At 43.5% G+C, this 23,666-nt stretch overlaps 1 protein-coding gene across 1 annotated transcript in view; it reads left to right on the top strand.

The window, feature by feature from the left end:
• Positions 1–16,157, top strand: part of LOC126248370 (zinc finger C4H2 domain-containing protein) — a 138,912-nt gene extending 122,755 nt beyond the window's left edge. The window contains exon 5 of the mRNA XM_049949299.1: positions 15,388–16,157. Within this exon, the coding sequence (XP_049805256.1) occupies positions 15,388–15,517 (130 nt within the window). The 3' untranslated portion in view covers positions 15,518–16,157. The remainder of the gene's footprint in view (positions 1–15,387) is intronic.
• The last annotated feature ends 7,509 nt before the right edge of the window (positions 16,158–23,666 follow it).

Raw genomic sequence — 23,666 nt, 5'->3', positions numbered from 1 at the left:
TGGTCAATTGTTTCCCATAATCGTATCAGCAAGATCAGATTTCCTCAAGATCTCACTGTGTTAGATACAGAAATAAACCCATTTTGCATGCACTGGAGAAATATATTTTGACAGCTCCCACCTTACACCATCCACTGTGACCCCTCCTCCCACCGCACCCCAAACCACCTGCTCTGCACCCTCCTCCCACCACACCCCAAACCACCTGCTCTGCACCCTCCTCCCACCACACCCCAAACCACCTGCTCTGCACCCTCCTCCCACCACACCCCAAACCACCTGCTGTGCCCCCTCCTCCCACCACACCCCAAACCACCTGCTGTGCCCCCTCCTCCCACCCCACCCCACCCCAAACCACCTGCTGTGCCCCGTCTCATGCCAACCAAGCCCGAACCACCCCTGTGCCCCCCCAGCCCGAACCACCCGCTGTGCCCCCCCAGCCCGACCCACCCGCTGTGCCCCCCCAGCCCGACCCACCCGCTGTGCCCCCCCAGCCCGACCCACCCGCTGTGCCCCCCCAGCCCGACCCACCCGCTGTGCCCCCCCAGCCCGACCCACCCGCTGTGCCCCCCCAGCCCGACCCACCCGCTGTGCCCCCCCAGCCCGACCCACCCGCTGTGCCCCCCCCAGCCCGACCCACCCGCTGTGCCCCCCCCAGCCCGACCCACCCGCTGTGCCCCCCCCAGCCCGACCCACCCGCTGTGCCGCCCCCCCAGCCCGACCCACCCGCTGTGCCCCCCCCAGCCCGACCCACCCGCTGTGCCCCCCCCAGCCCGACCCACCCGCTGTGCCCCCCCCCCCAGCCCGACCCACCCGCTGTGCCCCCCCCCCAGCCCGACCCACCCGCTGTGCCGCCCCCCCAGCCCGACCCACCCGCTGTGCCCCCCCCCCCAGCCCGACCCACCCGCTGTGCCCCCCCCCCAGCCCGACCCACCCGCTGTGCCCCCCCCCCAGCCCGACCCACCCGCTGTGCCCCCCCCCCAGCCCGAAACACCCGCTGTGCCCCCCCCCCCACAGCCCGAAACACCCCCCGTGCCCCCCCCCCCACAGCCCGAAACACCCCCCGTGCCCCCCCCCCCAGCCCAAAATGTCTTGTTTTAATCAAATAAAAAAGTTAACATTACTGAGTGACAGCACTGAGCCACTTAGAAGGTTTTTGACAAAAGTAGCAAGGTTTCTTTAATTACTTTGAAGCACTAGCCATACACATTTTAAAAGATACAAGGTAATAAAAACATTTAATGACACCTAGACCTAAAGCCAATGGGTATGGCTTCAGATTTGCGAAGTGGCAACCTGCTGTATTACCTTCAACCTAATACAGAGGAAGTTTAAAGACAATTTGCTTATGACAAATAAAATTTTATACACCAAATTTGCATGAACACACACTAGTCCTTGGGAATAAATGATGTAAAATTTAAATCTCAAATTTAGCAAGTTTTCCAGGAGATATGGGATCTAACCCTTTTAAAATTACAAGGCATGTGATCATTACTGAACCAAAACAAATTAAAACACAGATTTTTAGATACAGACTGTAAATGACAAACTTTGAGCAATAGCCATCCATGAGATTTTTCCCACAGCAGCCCAGATCTATGGCCAATGTGGTTGTCCAACCTCTGGCACCAGCCAGTTTGAACTACAGGTTGACTGACCAAATTTCCTTAAGTGCTGTTATGTAAGTAACAAGAGTAAAGATAATTTCAGTTTGAAATAAACAAACACACTGAGCAACACAACTGTCTGGCCCATTAAGGTTTTACACTTAAATTGGCGCTTTCAGTTTGTGTCATTAAAGAGAATGATCTTTCAGTTTGGGCTCAACAACCCAGTTAAGCGACACAACTGTCTGTCCCTTCTAAAATTTAACCACTTAAGTTTGAGTGATATTATTGGGAGGTGATGAGGGGGAGGGGGGGGGGGGGGAATAGACAGTGGGAGAAGCCTTGTAGAAATTTGGGTGGAATAGAAGGGAAAGTTCCCACCTGTGCAGTTCAGAAAAGCTGGTGTTGTTGGGAAGAATTCAGATGGTGCCATATCTTTCATTCCCGTAATCGCTCTGGCCTCAATCTCCACCAGTTACTGATGTGGGCTACCAACACAAGTACAAGGATAGCATACCAATAGGGACAAGAAAGGAGGCATGAAGGGCACCAAAAACAGAAATAACAATCATCCATTTATTGCACCATTACACACGCACATCTTGATATATGAGACATTATAATTGCCATACTCAAATATATTATGACAAACAATATGTATCACGAAGGACACACACAATGGAGTTTAAGAAATTACAATGGCACATCAACTCTGCTATGACAAACAGTGTGCATAATGAAGGCCGCAAAATTTTACCAATGTAAGAAATTAAAAAATTACTAGCATGAAATTAACTAAAATGCCTTGAAGGAAATGTTTATGAGAAGAACACGACTGGGCCGCAAGGGAGGAGGCAACACAATACTTAACTCAGGTGCACCAAAACAAACAATGGACACCAGGCCGCACCAACAACGGACACGTAAGGCACGCAGCTACTCTCTCCGTTGCGGTTCCGCACGTTCCACCCAAGTAATAGCTACCTGAAACATTTTAATACTTGAAACAGTACACCAGTGATCAGGAAAAAAACATGACATAAAAATTCAATATTTTAAGAAAATCACATCATATGACTATGAGCTTAAGGTCTTTCGGTAATTAACAGATTACGAAACAGGTAAAGGGGCATGTGCCACTATTAAATCTTCCGTAATTACACTGTTAAATTTCTCAGTAACCAAGTTGCAATTAACGCAACAAGAATTACATCATTTAAGTGATAATGTTACTTTAAAATAATAATAAAATCATTTCATACAGCAGAGGACCAAGAATGGCCCGATCAGTACTCCCCAGTGAAGCAGTTCATACAAATGGTACTCCACGGCTCTGAACACACAGCCTCATACAAAATGCAACACAACCACAGCGACCTGGCGTACTACCAGAACCACCAGGCAGTAAACCAAAATCTTACTAAGCCAAAACAAGGACCGACTTTTAAAATAACGAGACCTAGCCCGGGCCGGACAACAGACCAAATGCCGGGAAATCCATAAGAAACCTCAGCCAACTTAATACCAAAACAACAATTTATGAACAATATGCAAAACACAAGACCTCTCAGCCCATAGGCTTCCATTTAGTCGCAAAGGTGGCTCCGACCTGCCTGCTGAGGTGCCAAGCGTCGTATGGAGTGCCGAATCAAGCTTAACCTTCATTAACGGAAAGCAGAAGCACCACAAGACAAAATAAACTCCAATCTAACTGTGCAAGGCAATCTCTAAGGAGTGCCACTCGAAGACTATGCACTTGAAGATCAAACAGGAAGCACCCAGACTAACGTGCCGCTGAACGACGCACTTCCATCACCAGTGTCTAGTAGAGTACGGAGAGCAGCGTACCCAATCGATAAACATCCATGGGACGGTAAACGAGGATAGCAACCCCAGTGACGGAGAGACAGGACGACGAAATGACATCCCACCACACATAGAAGGTATTTGAAACTCAGGCTTGACAAACTACAACAGGCAAGATTTTGCTCCCCTTGCAAATCAAGTTAAACGGCACACCACGCCGCTGTCCAAACTATTAACCATAAAATCACAGTCCGGTCTTCCCATTGGGCCCCACTTGGCGTCCAGACGCAAACAACCCCAGCCGAGCCGAACTGTCTTCACGCCAAGGCAGCCACCTCTTACCTCCTCACACGCCTCCAGCTAAGCTCCGGCCAGCGCTCTCACACAGAAACAACTGCCTAACGCCAAAGTGCCGTCTGAGTAAAAACTTAGCACTAAGATCAATACGGACTTGGAAATAAGAGAGCACTGTAACAGTTACTTTCCTCCAGCCACCTATCCCTCTCCCTACTCTTGTTCCAGCGTTGCAAGCATCTTCTGTCACACCAATGCCCCTACTTGTATTTCCCCCTTCCTCCCCCCCTCCCCTCAATCACCGCCTTTCCCTCACTTCCTCCCCCCCCTCCCCTCAAAAACAGTACAGCCTCCTGACACTGAACCTAGCAGGTCTGTCTTGACCCCACCATACCCCTGCGCACTTAGCGGCAGCACATCATCCTCACCCATCCGTACCATGATACTCCACGGCTCCGAACACACAGCCTCATACAAAATGCAACACAACCACAGCGACCTGTCCAAAATTTTAATATTTTATCATTCTTTCTCATTTTTCCTGTCTGAGACTCGGTGCCTGCTTGCATTTCTGTGTGGTGATTACCGTGTTATCCTTTCCATATTATTTTCGAATACCTTTGTGCAATCTTTGTGAACGTGGGTGCTTAACATACACTGCTTGCCAGTTGCTACAGAACAGCTGAACAATGGTAGTAAACGGAAATGTAGAAGACGGGACATGTTAACTACAGCAAAGCTAGTGCACAAACACATTGTATGCGTTCGACAATTTGTTGAGTACGTTGTTTGATGGAGGTTGTTGTGGAACTGATTAGTGCGACATTCCATGTGGTATGGTAACATGTTTGCGAAACATCATTTGAATGCTTGAGATTGTGGACGAGCAGTTGGGCAGCTAGAAGCTGGTCAAAGTGTCACTACTGTGGCCACAATAACACTAGTTAACAAATTTAAACTTTTTTCTGCATCTGGTTTGTAAATGAGTGGATTTACCTAATTTTGGGGTGCTGAATAAACTGGTAAAATCAGTTTTTCTCTTTGATCTCACATTTCCTAGATACACAGCAGAATAAAAAATGGTAATAGCGAAAATTGACACAATTAAGTCAAACAAAAATACACATTCAGAATGTTTGAAACCAATACTATTTTGTATGTATATATGGGCATGATGCCAATAAAAGGTCCAAATTAGTTCAGAAAATATTTTCACCTTCAATCTTCTTTGGTTTTTGGAAAATGCGATGCAGCTCTTCTTTTGTTTGCCATTTCATCACTCTCCCTAACAAGGCCCCAGCAGTAGTCACCCATCATCTAAGGGCTCCATTGGCCTTGGTAACGGGGTTCCATGGTAAGAATGTCTTGGTGAAAGCGTTCACCATGCTCATCGCTTACATCTCCCAAATTTTCCAGGAAGAAATCAAGGTTAGAATGTAAAAAGTTAATTTTAAGTGACATTCTACACCCCATGTTCTTATAGTTATCCAACAGATCATTCACAATGGTAACATAGTTTGTCTTTTCTGTTACCCAAAAAGCCCTTCACAGTTGCTTTGAAAGAAGAACAAGCAGCTAATTGGATATCTGTGAGTTTGGTATCAAAGGTTGGATCTTTCAGCACTTTCCTTATTTGTGGTGCAAGAAATATACCCTCTTTCAGCTTTGCCTCACTTAATTTGGGAAACTTTTCTTTCAAGTGATTGAAGGCCTCACCTTCTTTATCCAGAGCTTTTACAAAGTTCTTTATAAGGCCCAACTTGTTATGAAGATGAGGCAAAATGATTTTATCGGGCTCAACCAGTGGGGTATTGTTAACATTCACATTTAGATTTCCAGGAACGTGTGACCTCCCACACCTATTCCCATTTGGACCTCTCCTTTTGCACTGCCCAGCTTGCCCATCGTCTTTAGTGGTCCGTTCTTTCTCACACCTACTGGAGTGATCATTTCCCTTGTGCTCTCCGTTTTCTGACTCCTACCCTGTCCGCATGCACGCCCAGCCCAAATTGCAGCTTACTAAGGCTGACTGGCAGCTTTACTCCTCCCTGGCGACCTTCGCAGAACAAGATTCCCCAGTCGTGAAGACCAGGTGGACTATCTCACCAGTGTTATCGTTACTGCTGCAGAACATTCCATTGCTTGCACTTCCTCTTCACCATGTAGTGGTCCAGTCCCTTGGTGGACTGAGGCATGCCACAATGCAATTCGCGCACGGAAATGTGGTATCCACATTTTTACCATCATCCTATGATGGCAAGCTGCGTCACATCCTTTGGGATAGCAAACGAGCTAGCTGGCTTTCATTCAAGAGTTCTTTTAACAGTTCCACCTCTTCCTCTGTCATATGGGCCAACCTCCGATGGCTCTCTGGAACCAAGATCCATTCCCTAATTTCCGGCCTGACAGTAGCAGACGATGTTATCGTGGACCCTATTGCTATCTCCCAAAACCTTGGGCCACCATTTTGCGGAAGTTTCGAGCTCTTTGCGCTATCACCCTGCCTTCCTCCATCGGAGGAGGCTTGGGCGATACCCTTCTCTTCTCTGAATCGTGTTACTGTGAGGGAGCTCAATCATGCTCTGTTCATCCTGATCCTCCACCCCAGGGCCAGACACCATCCACATTCACATGTTGCAGCACCTTTCTCTTGTGGGCAAGCACTTTCTGTTTAACAAATACAGCCGCTTCTGGGCAGAGGGCATATTTTCCGGACACTGGCGTGAAGCCACTTTTGTACCCTTACCTAAGCCAAGCAAGGACAAAAACTTTCCTTCTAGATACCGCCCCATCTCTCTTACCAGTTGCGTTTGCAAGGTGATGGAATGTATGCTTGATGCCCAGCTGGTATGGTGGCTTGAGTCTCGCAATTTATTGATGAATGCACAGTGTGGATATAGAGCATGGTGTTCTGCAGTTGACCATGCCATTACTTTGTACACCCATGTCATGAATGGCTTTTTGCAGAAATCTCAGACTGTGGCCGTGTTTTTTGATTTGGAGAAGGCCTATGACACCTGCTGGAGAACTGGTATCCTCTGTACTCTTTACACATGGGGCTTCTGTGGCCACCTGCCCTGTTTCCTTCTGGCATTTTTACAAGATTGACTTTCCAAGGTGCATGTGGATTCTGCCTTGTCGGACACCTTTGTCCAGGAAAACAGTGTGCCTCAGGGTTCTGTCCTGTGTGTCGCCCGCTTTGCTATCGCCATTAACCCTATCATGGCCTGTCTCCCACTGGGCATCTCCGGCTCCCTTTTTGTTGACGATTTTGCCATCTATTGCAGTTCTCCGCAGACCTGTCTCACTGAGCGGTGTCTTCAGTGCTGTCTTGATCATCTGTACTCCTGGAGCATCGACGGTGGCTTTTGCTTTTCCTCTGACAAAACCATTTGTATGAATTTCTGCCGGCGAAAATGCTTTCTCCCACCATCTCTACATCGTGGGCCTCTTGTCCTTCCATTCATTGAAACTACTAAATTCCTGGGGCTCTTGCTTGATAGGAAACACTCTTGGTCCTCCCATGTGTCTTACCTGGCAGCCCGCTGTACGCAGACCCTCAATGTCCTTCGTGTCCTCAATGGTACTTCCTGGCGTGCTGATCGAACTGCCCTCCTCCGTTCGCACTGGTCCCTTGTCCAAAATTAGACTTCAGGTGCTTTGTTTATGCGTCTGCACGCCCATCCCTCTTATGCCGTCTCAACAGTATCCACCATCTCAGCATCTGTTCGGTCACAGGTGCCTTTTTCACCAGCCCAGTTGAGAGTCTGTATGCTGAAGCTGCTGAACTACCACTGTCCTACCGCCGTTACTTCCTGCTCTGCAGGTACGCATGCCATTAGTCTACCATGCGTGGCCACCCCTCCTATGCCTCCTTCATTGATGATTCCATTGACCGTCAGTATGGGGCTCATCCCACTTCTCTGTTACCTCCTGGAGTCCGCTTTCACCACTTGCTACGGCAGCTTAACTTCACACTACCTCCAACTTTCCCAGTGGGTGTGACCCTTTACCACCTTGGCTTCGTGACGCGGTCCATGTTAACCTGGGCCTGCATTTGTTTCCTAAGGACGCTACTCCAGCCTCAGTGTATTGCCTCAAATTTCACGACCTTCGCATGGAACTTGGCGATAGTACCTTTGTCTACACTGATGGCTCTCGGACTGACAGCGGGGTCGGGTGTGCCTTCGTCATTGGCACCAGTGTCTTTAGATATCAGCTTCCGGCACACGCCTCAGTATTTACAGCCGAGCTCTTCGCCTTGTATCAGGCCACGGAGTACACCCGGCAATACAGCCTTTCCAATTGTTCTCTGCTCAGACTCACTCAGTGCCCTCCAAAGTCTATGTACACTGTACACTGCTCACCCCTTAGTGCAGCGGGTCCAGGAAAACTGTCACTCGCTCACTCTTCATGAAGCCAGTGTCACATTTCTGTGGGTCCCTGGTCATGTCGGTCTGCCAGGAAACGAGACTGCTGCCAAGGCTGCAGTCCTCGTACCTCAGCCTGCAAATACCTATATTCCCTCCGATGATATCTGTGTTGCCGTCTGTCAGGAGGTGGTTCCCCTTTGGCATCGCCAATGATCCTCCCTCCATGGGAATAAGCTTCGGTTTATTAAGCCTCTCCCAGCGCCTTGGACGACCTCCTCTGGGCCCTCCTGCCGGGAGGAGATTATTTTGACTCTTCTGTGTATTGGGCACTGCCTTTTTAGCCATCGTCATTTGCTAAGTGGCGCTACCCCACCACTTTGTACACACTGCGCCCAAATTTTAACTGTCCACCAATTCCTGCTGGAATGTCCTTTTTTTTTAACAATCTATGTTCTAGCTTGGGTTTGCCATCTGATTTGTCAGCTGTTTTATCGAATGATGTGAGGGCTGGTGACCGTGTTTTGCTTTTTATGCAGCGAAGCAATATGGCAAAGGTCATTTAATTTTTACTTTTGGACCTTCATTTTTGTATGGTGTTTTTCCAGCCAATTTTTCCATGTACTTGTTTTTAGCTGTCTCCTATTCTCTCAATAGGGACTGACATATAGTCGTTTAACTCCTCTCTATCATTTTATGCCCTGAGTATTTATTATATAGGTAATGTGAATTCAACATTAGCATGTCAACTACATTGAAGAATAGTTTCTCTGACCAGTGAATAGTCTTTCATTCACATAAATAATACGAAAACATCTGGTCCTGCCTATCGGTCCCAGACATACAACTATTATTTGATGATTGGCAGTGGTTTCGAGACTATTTGCTGGCATGCATTTGGCACATGTCCCATTGTATTAGGATATTCTGTGGAAATATAGGAGACCTCTCATCTATCCTTCCATTTGCCAATCATTACACTGTCCGAATATTGTGCAATAGTGTCTCCTTTCCCCAGTTTTGCGCATACCACGTCTTTAGGGGTATTTCTCCTATTTACCCTTAGTGTCCCGGTGCAATGTGTTTTTGCTTTCAACAGGGTTTTAGCTAAAGCAAAGCTGGTTGTAAAAATTGTCCATGCGAACCTGATGGCCAACATGCAGCTTCTCTTCCAACAAATGTAATACTATATTTTCAGCATGCCCTTACATCCCCGTGTACACAGCGCATTTATTTACAAAACCATCTGGATTATTTAGCATGTACAATTTGATGCCATATTTATTCCTTTTGTTATTTATATATTGTCTAAATGACAATCGTCCCCTTCAAAGAATCATTGCTTTATCTAAAGATAGATCCCTAATTGGATAATAAACCTGACACATTCTGTGGTTGAAATAATTCTATATAAGGTGTACCTTGTATAGTAGATCATCTGGTTTCAGGTCTCCTGACTCTGAATTTTTTGCAAAATGCAGTGAGCGTAAGATGAGCAAATATCTGTCTCTGCTCATGCTCATCGCTGTTCCTCTGTTTTCGAACAGCAGGTCTTTCTTCCAGTAGTCTTGTAATTGGACTTATTTGACATTACCCATATGTAATTAAATACCCAGGAAGACTAGTCTTTCTCCTATACTTACAGGTTTCCAAATTACTAATCCTAGAGCCCTCTTTCATATTTTTGCTTGCAAATATATTGCATGCATTACCATTCGTTTCATCAACTACGAGCTGCAGTATGTCATCTGTAACCAGTTGCCTGAAGAAACCTATTGGCATATTGCCAGCAGGATTTATCTGCAAACATTCTGCTTTCGTAAACAGATAATACTGCATCCCATGTAGTTCTTCATGCCAAGTCGCACTCGGTTTGCTTACTTCTGCGAGTGCGGGTTCTTTATCATCAGCAATTTCCTCATCATCGTCATCTGTATCATCCAGTTCCAAACTGTCGTAAAACATATTCGACAGTTTTGCTTCCACACTGTCATCGCTATGGTATGTTTCCGCAGTCTCCAAATCCCAGCCACCCTCCTATGGTTCATCCCCTCTGAACTCAACGTCACTCTCTTCCAACACACTCAGTAACTCATGGTCAGAATGTTGTTCACTCTTCCTACTCTCTTTTGGGTTAGAAGGCCCCGGTGTTGGTTGATTCGCCACCATTGCAAATGATGCACAACACAGATGACTAAATACGAAAACACACAACTGCAGACAGGAAAACGTTACGTGATATTTCGTTGGTTGCTTGTACTAACGTGAGTGCACAGCCGAACAAACTAAACTGAGTACTCAGCTAGTGAACGCGCCGCTTATAAGCATTACCCGCACTGGCTTGTTGATCGCAGAAACACTTATAAGCGTCAGCCAAACTGCCATATTGATGGTGTAAACGCTTACAATCGTCAGCTGCAGTGAATGTGTTAAAGTTGCAGAAATGTTTATCCCTTCTACACATAAGAAGTGGTACATGGACTTCAAATGTGAAGATGAGGATGTAAGATCTGACAGTGATGGCTCACTCAGTAAATTATGAACAATTATGTGTGAATAATGAACAATTATGCGACATGGTACATTTTGGAAGCCTTGATATACATCCAGATTTAGGCTGCTTCTGTACTAATTCATTTTAAATTTCATTTTGCTTTGTACCAATGTACAGTTTCACCAATATATTGAAAAGACAAAATTAAATAAATTAGAAACAGATTTCCAGGAACAATCTCCTATTACTTATTAATTTCTATATTAGTTTTAATTAATTGAAGTCTTGACTTGTAACTTCCAAAACATCTGCTTATTTTTATATTCATAAATCTTTAAATACACTGAAGTGCCTAAGAAATTGGTATAGGCAATCATAGTCAAATACAGATATATGTAAGCAGGCAGAATACAGCACTGCGGTTGGCAATGCCTATATAAGACAACAAGCATCTGGCGCAGTTGGTAGATCAATTACTGCTGCTACAATGGCAGGTTATCATGATTTAAGTGAGTTTGATCACGGTGTTATAGTTGGCGCACGAGCGATGGGACACAGCATCTCCAAGGTAGCGATGAAGTTGGGATTTTCCTGTATGACTATTTCACGAGTGTACTGTGTGTATCAGGAATCTGGTAAAACATCAAATCTCGGACATCGCTGCAGCCGGAAAAAGATCCTGCAAGAACATGACCGACGACAACAGAAGAGAATCATTCAACGTGACTGAAGTGCTGCCCTTCCCTCAAACTGCTGCAGATTTCAGCGGTGGGCTATCAGCAAGTGTCAGTGCGTGAACCATTCAACAAAAAATTATCGATATGGGCTATCAGAGCCAAAGGCCCACTTTGTGTGCCCTTGATGACTGCACGACACAAAGCCTTATGCCTCGCCTGGACCCGTCAACGCCAACATTGGACTGTTGATAACTGGGAACATGTCACCTGGTCAGACAAGTCTGACAGTTTTAATCTGCCAGGAGGTTTCATATCAGTGCACACTCCTCTGGAGCGTGAAAATCCCGTTCTGGAAACATCCCCCAGGCTGTGGTTAAGCCATGTCCCCGCAATATCCTTTCTTTCAGGAGTGCCAGTTCTGCAAGGTTCGCGGGAGAGCTTCTGTAAAGCTTGGAGGTAGGAGATGAGGTACTGGCAGAAGGAAAGCTGTGGGGACGGGGTATGAGTCGTGCTTGGGTAGTTCAGATGGTAGAGCACTTGTCCATGAAAGGCAAAGGTCCCGAGTTCAAGTCTCGGTCCGGCACACAGTTTTAATCTGCCAGGATGTTTCATATCAGCACACACTCTGCTGCAGAATGAAAATCTCATTCTGCAGACAAGTCTCGTTTAAAATTGTATCAATCAGATGGGTGTGGACGTGTATGGGTATGGATACAATGTCATGTATCCATGGGCCCTGCATGTCAGCAGGGGACTGTTGAAGCTGGTGGAGGCTCTTTAATGGTGTTGGGCATGTGCAGTTGGAGTGATATGGGATCCCTGATACATCTAGGTACGACTCTCACTGGTGACACGTACTTAGCACCCCGTCTGATCACCTGCATCCTTTCCTGTCCATTGTGTATTCAGACGTACTTGGGCAATTCCAGCAGGAAAATGCGACACCCCACACGTCCAGAAATGCTGCAGAATGGCTCCAGGAACACTCTTCTGAGTTTAAGCACTTCCGCTCGCCACCAAACTTCCCGGACATGAACATTCTGCTTTTATAAGATCCTGTGATACAGTTTCCCGTTTGAGTAAGGTGCTGCAGTGGTTAAGCCACTGGATTCACATTTGATACAATGGTGTTCCAAACCCGTTCAGCCATTCATATTAAGGTTTTATGTGGTTTCTCTAAATCGTGTAAGGCAAATGCCAATAAAATTAATTTTGGTGCAAGAGTGAGCTGTCATGAGAGATTAGTTCATCACACACTCTACATTTCTTGTTAGTTGTGCAATGGTAGCAAAGAAATGACTGTCTCAATGAACCATTACTGGGAAACTGTTTACAAAAGCACTGTTTTTTTTTTTTTTAAGCCATTCACATAAATATATGCACATTTGAAACTGGCTTCTGTAGCCAATTCTGATACTCCAAAACATAGCACCCAGCTTCATTTTCCATTTAAATTGAAGGTGATTTGTGTGTCATTGTACACTCCTGGAAATTGAAATAAGAACACCGTGAATTCATTGTCCCAGGAAGGGGAAACTTTATTGACACATTCCTGGGGTCAGATACATCACATGATCACACTGACAGAACCACAGGCACATAGACACAGGCAACAGAGCATGCACAATGTCGGCACTAGTACAGTGTATATCCACCTTTCGCAGCAATGCAGGCTGCTATTCTCCCATGGAGACGATCGTAGAGATGCTGGATGTAGTCCTGTGGAACGGCTTGCCATGCCATTTCCACCTGGCGCCTCAGTTGGACCAGCGTTCGTGCTGGACGTGCAGACCGCGTGAGACGACGCTTCATCCAGTCCCAAACATGCTCAATGGGGGACAGATCCGGAGATCTTGCTGGCCAGGGTAGTTGACTTACACCTTCTAGAGCACGTTGGGTGGCACGGGATACATGCGGACGTGCATTGTCCTGTTGGAACAGCAAGTTCCCTTGCCGGTCTAGGAATGGTAGAACGATGGGTTCGATGATGGTTTGGATGTACCGTGCACTATTCAGTGTCCCCTCGACGATCACCAGTGGTGTACGGCCAGTGTAGGAGATCGCTCCCCACACCATGATGCCGGGTGTTGGCCCTGTGTGCCTCGGTCGTATGCAGTCCTGATTGTGGCGCTCACCTGCACGGCGCCAAACACGCATACGACCATCATTGGCACCAAGGCAGAAGCGACTCTCATCGCTGAAGACGACACGTCTCCATTCGTCCCTCCATTCACGCCTGTCGCGACACCACTGGAGGCGGGCTGCACGATGTTGGGGCGTGAGCGGAAGACGGCCTAACGGTGTGCGGGACCGTAGCCCAGCTTCATGGAGACGGTTGCGAATGGTCCTCGCCGATACCCCAGGAGCAACAGTGTCCCTAATTTGCTGGGAAGTGGCGGTGCGGTCCCCTACGGCACTGCGTAGGATCCTACGGTCTTGGCGTGCATCCGTGCGTCGCTGCGGTCCGGTCCCAGGTTGACGGGCACGTGCACCTTCCGCCGACCACTGGCGACAACATCGATGTACTGTGGAGACCTCACGCCCCACGTGTTGAGCAATTCGGCGGTACGTCCACTGGGCCTCCCGCATGCCCACTATACGCCCTCGCTCAAAGTCCGTCAACTGCACATACGGTTCACGTCCACGCTGTCTCAGCATGCTACCAGTGTTAAAGACTGCGATGGAGCTCCGTATGCCACGGCAAACTGGCTGACACTGACGGCGGCGGTGCACAAATGCTGCGCAGCTAGCGCCATTCGATGGCCAACACCGCGGTTCCTGGTGTGTCCGCTGTGCCGTGCGTGTGATCATTGCTTGTACAGCCCTCTCGCAGTGTCCGGAGCAAGTATGGTGGGTCTGACACACCGGTGTCAATGTGTTCTTTTTTCCATTTCCAGGAGTGTATAATAAAAATGAGATCAAAGACTAAATACATTTTACTTTCACAGCCCCAGCGTACAATGTCAAATGTGCAGATTGCATCTTTCTATTCTACATTGTTGAAAGCTTTATGCAAACAAAATTCTAAAAATTATAGCTACAGCAAAACACTGTGTTCAGGATCTAGCAAAGTTGCCTGTGGATAAATAATAAGCCCATGGTATCTGGATATTGGGCACTTATATCTTGGTGAGGAGTGTACTCATTTTTGCTGTGATCCATTATAACAAAGTGTTTTATTTGTTACAGTACAGTAGTCAATTTATGGGTGATGAGCTATTTTAAATGACAGTGGTTTGGATATGATACTTATGGAAGCTTCTTAACGTGACGAGAGTGATATTTTACCGTATTGCACATTAACTGTTCCATGAGTGCTATGAGAGTGAATTTCAGTAAATACATCATGTTAATTTTACATTTGTATGTTGATAGTGTATATGCCTCTTGATCTGAAGTTCTTTCTACCATTTGTGCCACATTTTTAGACATTTTCTTGTTTGCTGTTAGCTCTTCAGTGCCAAATACTTGGAGGATTTTGTTCTACATGGATTTCCACCATTTCCAGAGTCTAATTCCTTGCATCTTTCTGTTTGTCATTTGTGTTTAGATGTTAATATTTTGCATCTGAGTTGCTGTGCTCTGAATGCCATATTATACTAAGACTTTTGAAGTTAATAAACATGTAAGAAGACAGTATCTGTCAGCCAGATCAGAAAGTTTTATTAGTTGGAAAAAGTCAGAGAGATGTCACAGTGATGTTAACATAACATAGTATGCTGCAGAACTACTACTTGTTGGTCAAAGTGTGAAATGGCTATACATCAAGACTTAGTGTGAGAATAACATTTTTGGGGGGTCATCAGTTACCAATATGCTACGGAACTTCACCACAGTAGATTACCAGTACTTACTTGTGTTTTAGGTGTGTCTTATTGTTTGCATTCACAAATACAGTTGGTAAATTCAACTTCCATACTTCATAGAATTTAACTGCATAGTAATTGAGAAACTTCTTTTGCATTGATATACTCATGTTCAAAGGAATACTTGAATGCAGTGATAAACATAGAAGTGATGGGTTAACAGCTGATGATTTAATATAAAATAACGTTGCATAGATGTCGTGCTTACTATAAGGCAGTTTTATTATTATTATCATCATTATCATAGCCATAATCAAAACTGTATTTCAGGCAACAGCCGCCTCCTATGAAGTCATGCCTATCCTGCCACCAGCAGATTCATCGAAATGCACCCATCTGTCCACTGTGCAAAGCTAAATCACGAAGTCGCAATCCAAAGAAACCAAAGAAGAAAGACTGAATAATTTTTATGAATTTTTACCTTCAGTGTTGTTAAAGTGTATGCCAGTATATAAGTAGTGGGCACACTTTGAATTCACTTTGCTGCTCATTAGAGCAAATAATGTGTCCAGTAATTAAAGTTCTGTATGTGTTACAGAGGTTCAGGAATTTCTGTGAAGATGATCTGATGACAAATAACTGTGTGGAATAAGTATCAGTATGAATTGTAATGTTTTGTACTTAGTGTTAGAATTACTTTGAAATGTAAGTTATCACCTTATAAAAGTTCTCTTACCTGAACACATTTGAAATAATATACTTTTCTTGTGTGTAATGTATGTTGGAAAAGTGTGTGTTTCATACTATGGAGGTGCAACATGGTTTATATACTTGCCATATTTTAACACATTATTGGTAAGAGTAGGAAAGATTGAGTGTAGTAGTCAGTGTTTTACTGGTAAGACTTTAATCTTCAAACTAAGAATACTTAAAATTACTTTCAGAGTGAATATGTTTGAAGGACAAAATATATTGTGGACATTAAAACAGCAAATTTTTCAGAAAGAAGGGAAGAACAGTGATGAATATTTTACTCAAGATTTTGCCTTCTTTCATGAAGTGTTTTATCTTTTAATTTTTGAGACTGCTTTATATATAAATGTTGTTTGATCTAGATGATTCAGTGTGATTAAAATTTGAATTGAAGAGTGTGTCCGGCAGAAACATTTATTTTAAGGGTGGAGAGATCATTAGCCACTATTTCTGAACTCGCCATTTTATTGTGCAGTGACACTACTCCAAAATTAGTATCTTTATTAGTTCCTCTTATGTACTCATTACATAAATATTGCAACAATAGTCCTCCGTAGTGTTATAAGAACAGAGTGAAACTTAGAGAAAGCACAATGCAGTATAAAACATGCACAATTCTTATAAATGCATCTGGGCCACCTAGGACCCCTGCTTGGTCATGCAAGCAGTGCAGAAAGTGCTATTGAAAAGTCGTACAAAAACTTTCACACACAGCAAACAAGTATGTTCACTGAAGGCGATGTTGCAGTGGTCAAAACCTTGCACTTCCATTAAGGAGAAGTAGAGTGCAAATCCTCATCCAGCAGTGAGATTTTGTGTTTGTATTGGTTCCCTTCTGCTTACCTAGAGTCAAAATTTGATGCTCACACAGTTTTATTCCAATGATTGATCCTCATCTACCAAAGATTTCTTGACAGAGCTATCTTTATAATCTGTTTGAAATTAGATGTCACCGAGCGAGGTGGCGCAGTGGTTAGACACTGGACTCGCATTCGGGAGGACGACGGTTCAATCCCGCGTCCAGCAATCCTGATTTAGGTTTTCCGTGATTTCCCTAAATCACTCCAGGCAAATGCCGGGATGGTTCCTCTGAAAGGGCACAGCCGACTTCCTTCCCCATCCTTCCCTAGTCCGATGAGACCGATGACTGCGCTGTCTGGTCTCCTTCCCCAAACAACCCAACCCAAATTGGATGTCCACAAGAAAATCAATGTGGGATTACAATCATGCCTCACAGTTGGCTGGAATAAACGGCAGACTAAAACTAAACTGTAGAGTCCTGCAGAAAGCAATGAAACACAAGTTATTAACCATTGCAGTTTGTAACTGTCTTCTGGAGGCTTACCTGAATCCAGATCTGTAGTTTGTGTCCTATTAACAGTAGGGTAGTGAATGTAAGAAACATTGTGAAGAGTGAAGCGGTGAGGTGTTTTCATTGTTTTATGTTGAACATGGAAACACACACATCTGGAGGAAGAATACATGAAGAAACTACCTCGTGTATATGTGAAAAAGTCAAAGTACCAGTGGACTGATAGCGTGGGCAAGAATTAGAATTGGTGTGTATGAGGATCCCATCCACAATCGTTCTTCAGCAGTTTGAATATCTAGGGGCATTATGGCATATGTTTCTATGTATGATATGAGAGTTAATTTAATTAATTAATTTAATATTTCAAATTTGAAAACATTTGTTCCTGTGATGGTTTTGACAACTGCAAATCCATTCTTTCAAGCTTATACACATACGTAAAGTCTGATTTCAAAAGGACGCTGTTAACCTGTGCAGACTGGAGTGTTTAATTTTAATGTTAGCAATGGCCAGTTTTGTAACTAGTGAAAAACTATGAAATAACATGAGAGTAGCAACTTGGGTGGTTTGCCACAGACTAAAACGAATGACTTTGCCCAGATATTGCATCAAAATTACCCATGCTGAAGTGAACACGCACCGGAAGACTTCAGAATTACCCCCTATAAATTCCATGTCTATACAAAGTGTTTAAATGAAAAAAAAAAATGAATCCTTGAAGGCGGCATAATACCTTGAGTGATGGCCCATAAACTTGAGAGTTCCTTGTTTTGCTCTTTTAGAAGTACTTGTATATGAGGGTTTCCATTTCTAGGGTGATGTTAACATGTTGATTGCCATGTGGCTGCTGCTGGCCACAGCAGGTGATTCTGCTGCAGTGGCCTCATTGCAGTCAACATGTTAACCAATGTGAATTTGAATATTGAAATGAATATTACCAGTCTTAGAAGGGGAAATACCGAAGTCAATCTCTCTCTCTCTCTCTCTCTCACACACACACACACACACACACACACACACACACACACACACACACACACACAGCTCCCTTTCTATTTCTAGTCTTGAGACAAATTTTCATTGGCAGAATTTTGGAAAGCAATTGGAAGAGAGTTGGTGGCATTACACATCCTTTCTGTGCACCTTGCGTCCTGTCAATTCACTCTGCATTGTCTTCTGGAGTTGAAGACGTGTGACACTGTTGATAGTGATTTGGTGACCATCAGACACAGATGTTAAATTTGACAAACCTGTTGATAGTATTTAAGAGGTTTGGATTTTTCTTTCTATCCTACACTTCTCTATATCAGCAATAAAACAGTACTTAGTGATCCACACAATATCAGTAAATGTGAGACAGTTCATGGACAGATCAGAACAAGCAAACTGCCTCCACTAAGACCTTGCAAAGATAAGAAATGTGGGACTTTTGTACTGCTAAAACACTGGATTGGGGAGGGTACCAAACAATTAAAAATCTAGTTTCTTACTGAAGGTGGCACCTATTACTTCCTCAGTAGCCTCATTCTGCAAAAACAGGAGATGAGATTTTAATTTTATCCATTCAAGGAGATGTGATTTTTCAGGTTGCTATACATTAAACATAATATTGATAAAGAATACCATATAACAAAAATAATTGCTAACAAAATTTGTCGTCGTTTAAGGTATCCTTATGCTAGATGGTCTCCCATCAGTACTGCATGTCTGTAGATCAATGCCTACATTGTGTAAAAATTAAATGTTGCCCAGCTCTTGTGCCTGACAATACTCCTTGGACACTACCACTTTTCCAGCATTTACTTGTGCATATCGGCTAAATAAACCACTGGCTTCTTCAATTCTTATGCTTCATTTTCATAAAAATCCATTGCTTTTTATTATTGAACTCCTCATTTGTACATGACTCGTTTATTCTCGCACAGTTTAAAAGCAAATTTTGCAAAGAGAACTACTTTTCATGCAAGTGGAGGAAGGAAGCTGGGGATGGGTATCGGAGAATGTACTGCCAGTACAGCTGCTCACACTAGTAAGCAATGTGCAGTAATAAAATCGGATCAGTTTATATACCATCCATTAAAGTAATGCCCACATTGAGAATGGCGAGATACCAAAGTGTATGTGGCAGCAGCAGCAGCCATCCAACATTTTTTGCTCAAGAGCCAGTACTGTCATTGTGGGATGGCAACTCAGGCCACATATGTACCGATCAAATTGATAACCTACACGAAGTAGTATGTTATGAGCCCCCAATACACTACCTGTAATAGTTGGCCCTTAAGTACTGATAAGTTGGCAATGTTCAGAATACTTCATGTCAACTATTTCAAATTGCATCCACCCTCGGTGACGCCAAAACTGAGCACATCATTAACCCCTGCAATGCTTCATACCCAGCTTTACATAGCTCACAGACAATTTCACCGTCGATTACAATTAAGCCTTTCTTAAAATGCACTGGCACACAGAAGGGAAGAATGAAAAACAAATTGAGAGAGTGTGGCATGTTATGTTAGTTCAGTTATGATAAAATTTAGTCAAATTTACTAAGAATTTGGCAATATGAGCCCACTTCTCAGTATGGTGTCACTCTCCCTACGGCCTGGAAGCAAGTAATGGCACATTCAGAAAGTGTGCCCTAACGCTGTTGTATCCTATCCTGAGCCAACCTCTTTAGCAACTGTTGTAACTGGCCCTTGATATACTGGCACTGGGGTGCAGTTGATGTTCGAGCTGGTCCAGCATATGTTCTATCGGGGACAGATCTGGTGATCTTGATGGCCAACGGAGTAGTTTAACATGATGCAGATAGTTAAGACATATATGGATCAGTGTGAACATTATGACCACCTACCTAATAGCTGGTATATCCACCTTTGGCACTGGTAACAGTGGTGACACATCATGGCCTTGGTAGGTAACTGGCAAGAGTGGGCACCACACAAGTAACCTAATTTCTATTAATTCCAGGAAGGGGGCAATGAGCTGTGGCACCAAGATCAATCACATCCCAGATGTGTTCGATCGGGTTCAGATCTAGTGAGTATGGGGAGCCAGCACGCCAATTGGAACACGCCACTGTGTTCCTTGCAAAACTCTGCCACTGTGCCAACATCCAGTGCGGATGGTCATGTGCCCATTTCAGTTGTAGTTGGCAATGTGATGTTAACATTGGCACATGCGTGGTTCATCGGCTGTGAAGGCCCATTGTTATGGTAAAACCTGCCTAAAAAACCCTGTTAGGAGGACACAAATAATAGATTTAAAATGTCTAGTAAACAGTTCATCTCAGGACAATGTCTTTGGACAAGTAGACACTGGACAGTGCACCCGGATTAGACATGACGTATGTAAACATTATGCACAGTAGACTGAGAGAATTCATTACACAGGATCAAACCACTACAGGCTGCCTGTTCCACCACCTCCCCCAGAGTAGCTGCACTTACACAAGCAATCGGTTTGTGTTAATTACCACTGCACTTATTGACGTCACGAGCTGAGTCGCAAGCACATGGGCACCAAGGGCCCGCGTGGCAGAGTCCTTGTAAGATGATGATTGTTACCTATGCAGATGTTATTGCAACGCTGTTAAACATTAGGATGGAAGGGAGATTTACTATCACTGAATTATGTGATACCCATTTAATTTATGGAAAGGCAAAAGATGTTGCGAGGGCAGCTGTATGAGTTTATCGAGAACGTGTCCCACAACAAAGACTTCTTACATGAACGACATTTGTTGCTGTTCACCAAAGGTTTGTATCATCATAATTCTCTACTTTTACTGGATTATTTTGCAATTCATTCATGAGGAAGTACAGTAATTATCTTTATCTTTTTAATTTAGTTCTGTATGCAAAATGTATTGTCTTTTCTGATATGATTTCATTTTATTATTAAATGATCATGACAGAATACATCTTAGGAGTACATATTTAATGTGCATGGATTGAGAGATACTACCCCACACAGAATGCAGAGTCCCACAACGCGAAGAATGTATGTTGGAAGCTGAGAAACAAATTCTGGACTGCATCCATGAAGCTCCTACTCAGTGTACTAGAGGCATCACCCGCAAAATGGTTGTATTGCACACATTCATTCGTCACACTCTGAAAGAGGAGCATTTGTGGTCTTACAGCATTCGACATATACAAGTGTTTGAAGAGCAAGGTTCCCCTGTGTGATGAGAGTTCTCAGAGTGGTTTTTGTTACAAAGTATGCAGCATGATTTTGGAAAAAAAATACTCGTCACAGATGAAGCGTGGTTAACTCTCAATGGAATAACTAATTTCTGTAGCATGCACTTGTGGAGTGTACACAATCAGCATCAAGTAGTAGCAACTCATTTTCAGCGCCACTTTTCCATAAATGTATGGATGGGTATGACCTATTATTATGTTATGGGGCCTTGTGTTTCACCTGTGATAACAATTACTGAACCTTTCTAGAGAAAAATTTGCTACCAATTGTATTAGAACATATTCCGTTAGCCGTACATCATGACATGTGGTTGCCGACATTGGTCACAGAGTATGAAGATTTTTGAATAGATAATTTCCAGAATGATAGATTGGACAGTCTGGTCCCATCGTCGGCCAGCATGCAGTTCTGATTGATATCAACTGGATTATTACTTTTGGGGCCATATGAAGTAACTTACATATGCTCAGCAAGTAAATAATGGGGACAAACTTATACAGGGGATTTTCAATGCTTCCAGTACCATAAAGGCAAATGTGAATGTGTGTGAAAAAGTACGACGGAACTAATTAAGCATGTGTCGAATCGAATAGTGGACATTTTGAACACTTATTGTAGTATTCATGTAAGAGAAAATTAAGTAATGTGGGTTTCATTTTCGGTACGGTTCTGTTGAATTAAAGCAAAATAATCTGAGTTTAATTTTTTTATAGTATTGTTGTAAAAAGAGGAAACAGGTGATTGTAATTAATGTACAATGAATTAAGCAGTAATTGGTTGATTTTGTACTAAGGGGAATACATTTTATTTGATGTTAGCTTTTCTTTAATACCGCAACATTTGTTATGGTAATGTTGTAGAAGAGAAAAGTCTGGTTGTACTAAATTCATTGTTTATGTAAAATGAATTACGTGTTTGTGACAACCCAATGACTGTTTACAATGCTTGTTTTGGTAGCATCTGACTGTCATGTCGTCGTACATAGCCAATGTTTACATTGCTCTGGTTTCTTCTCTGGCTACTGCATCAATGTCGGTAATACTCGAGCAAGGACGTTTGCTGTCAGTTGACAATGTAAACAGAAATGCATCTATCAGTCTTACAAATGTCTATCATTTAGGAATACAGAAAATAAAGAACATGGTACAACGATATTTCATTAAACCTGTTTGTCAATCTCTCTGAGATGTACCGCCTGTATAATTTTGGCAACTTAATCCATTTATACCCTGTATGACCGAAAAGAGAAGGATAATAAGACTGAATTTAAGTTATTCAGCAGTTTAGGTTTGTAAAATTAATATATGAAAAACCATTATTGCAGAATGTTAATGACATAAATTTCCATTTAAAATTAAATGCTGCTTTGTCGTCTTTCATATAGTGTTAACTCCATTGCATCGTACTGTGTCATGTTTCTTCTTTATCGATCTCTTTATTCTGAATTGTTTTTGACTGACCGCTTAATGGAAATTATTTTTCGCCAGTGTAAAATTTGTTTTTAAAGGGACATTGAAATAGCGTAGGACTACCTGCTGTACGCACTTTTACACCACAATACATCACAAGATTCATTGAGCTCATTGCAAGACAAGGTTAATCATATTGCATTTTGAAAAGAAAGAGAGAGACAGAGATAGTAAATATTTTTTTCCACTCTTGTGTGGTTCTGTGTCTCGAAGTAATGGTTATACTTTTTACGCCACACTTTTAATGCAAGAATAATTTTTCATCGTATTGCTAGTGAACAAACTGTGTGTTCTTCTGCAGCTACTCTAACAAGTGTTCTTGGTATGCCACCAGCCTTATTGCATTCAGTAATATCTCCAAAACAAGTATCAAAACCCTTTACAGATATGATTAGAACACAGGAATTCACACAAGTGAATGGATTGTGACAATTAAGTTGTAGACCAGGTGTTCCCAGACTTTTCCATTGAGGAAGCACTTTGATATGCTTGGTACTTTGATGGAACATGTTCCTTTTGAAGTTTCAGAAAATTTTTAAAAATAAGAAAATCTTGGTCTATTCAGTGACTACTTCAATTTTAATCATAACTAATAACAAAGAAATGGTAAATAAATTTTAAAAACTAAAAAAAAATTGTTTATTTCAGGTGTATTTAATGATATATTTCTCCTTAATACACTCCTGGAAATGGAAAAAAGAACACATTGACACCAGTGTGTCAGACCCACCATACTTGCTCCAGACACTGCGAGAGGGCTGTACAAGCAATGATCACACGCGCGGCACAGCGGACACACCAGGAACCGTGGTGTTGGCCGTCGAATGGCACTAGCTGCGCAGCATTTGTGCACCGCCGCCGTTAGTGTC

This window comes from Schistocerca nitens, chromosome 3 (genome assembly GCF_023898315.1).
Source record: "Schistocerca nitens isolate TAMUIC-IGC-003100 chromosome 3, iqSchNite1.1, whole genome shotgun sequence".
NCBI lineage: Eukaryota > Metazoa > Arthropoda > Insecta > Orthoptera > Acrididae > Schistocerca > Schistocerca nitens.
Note: the sequence above shows the minus strand (reverse complement) of the source record. Positions and strands in the feature narration are given on the sequence as shown.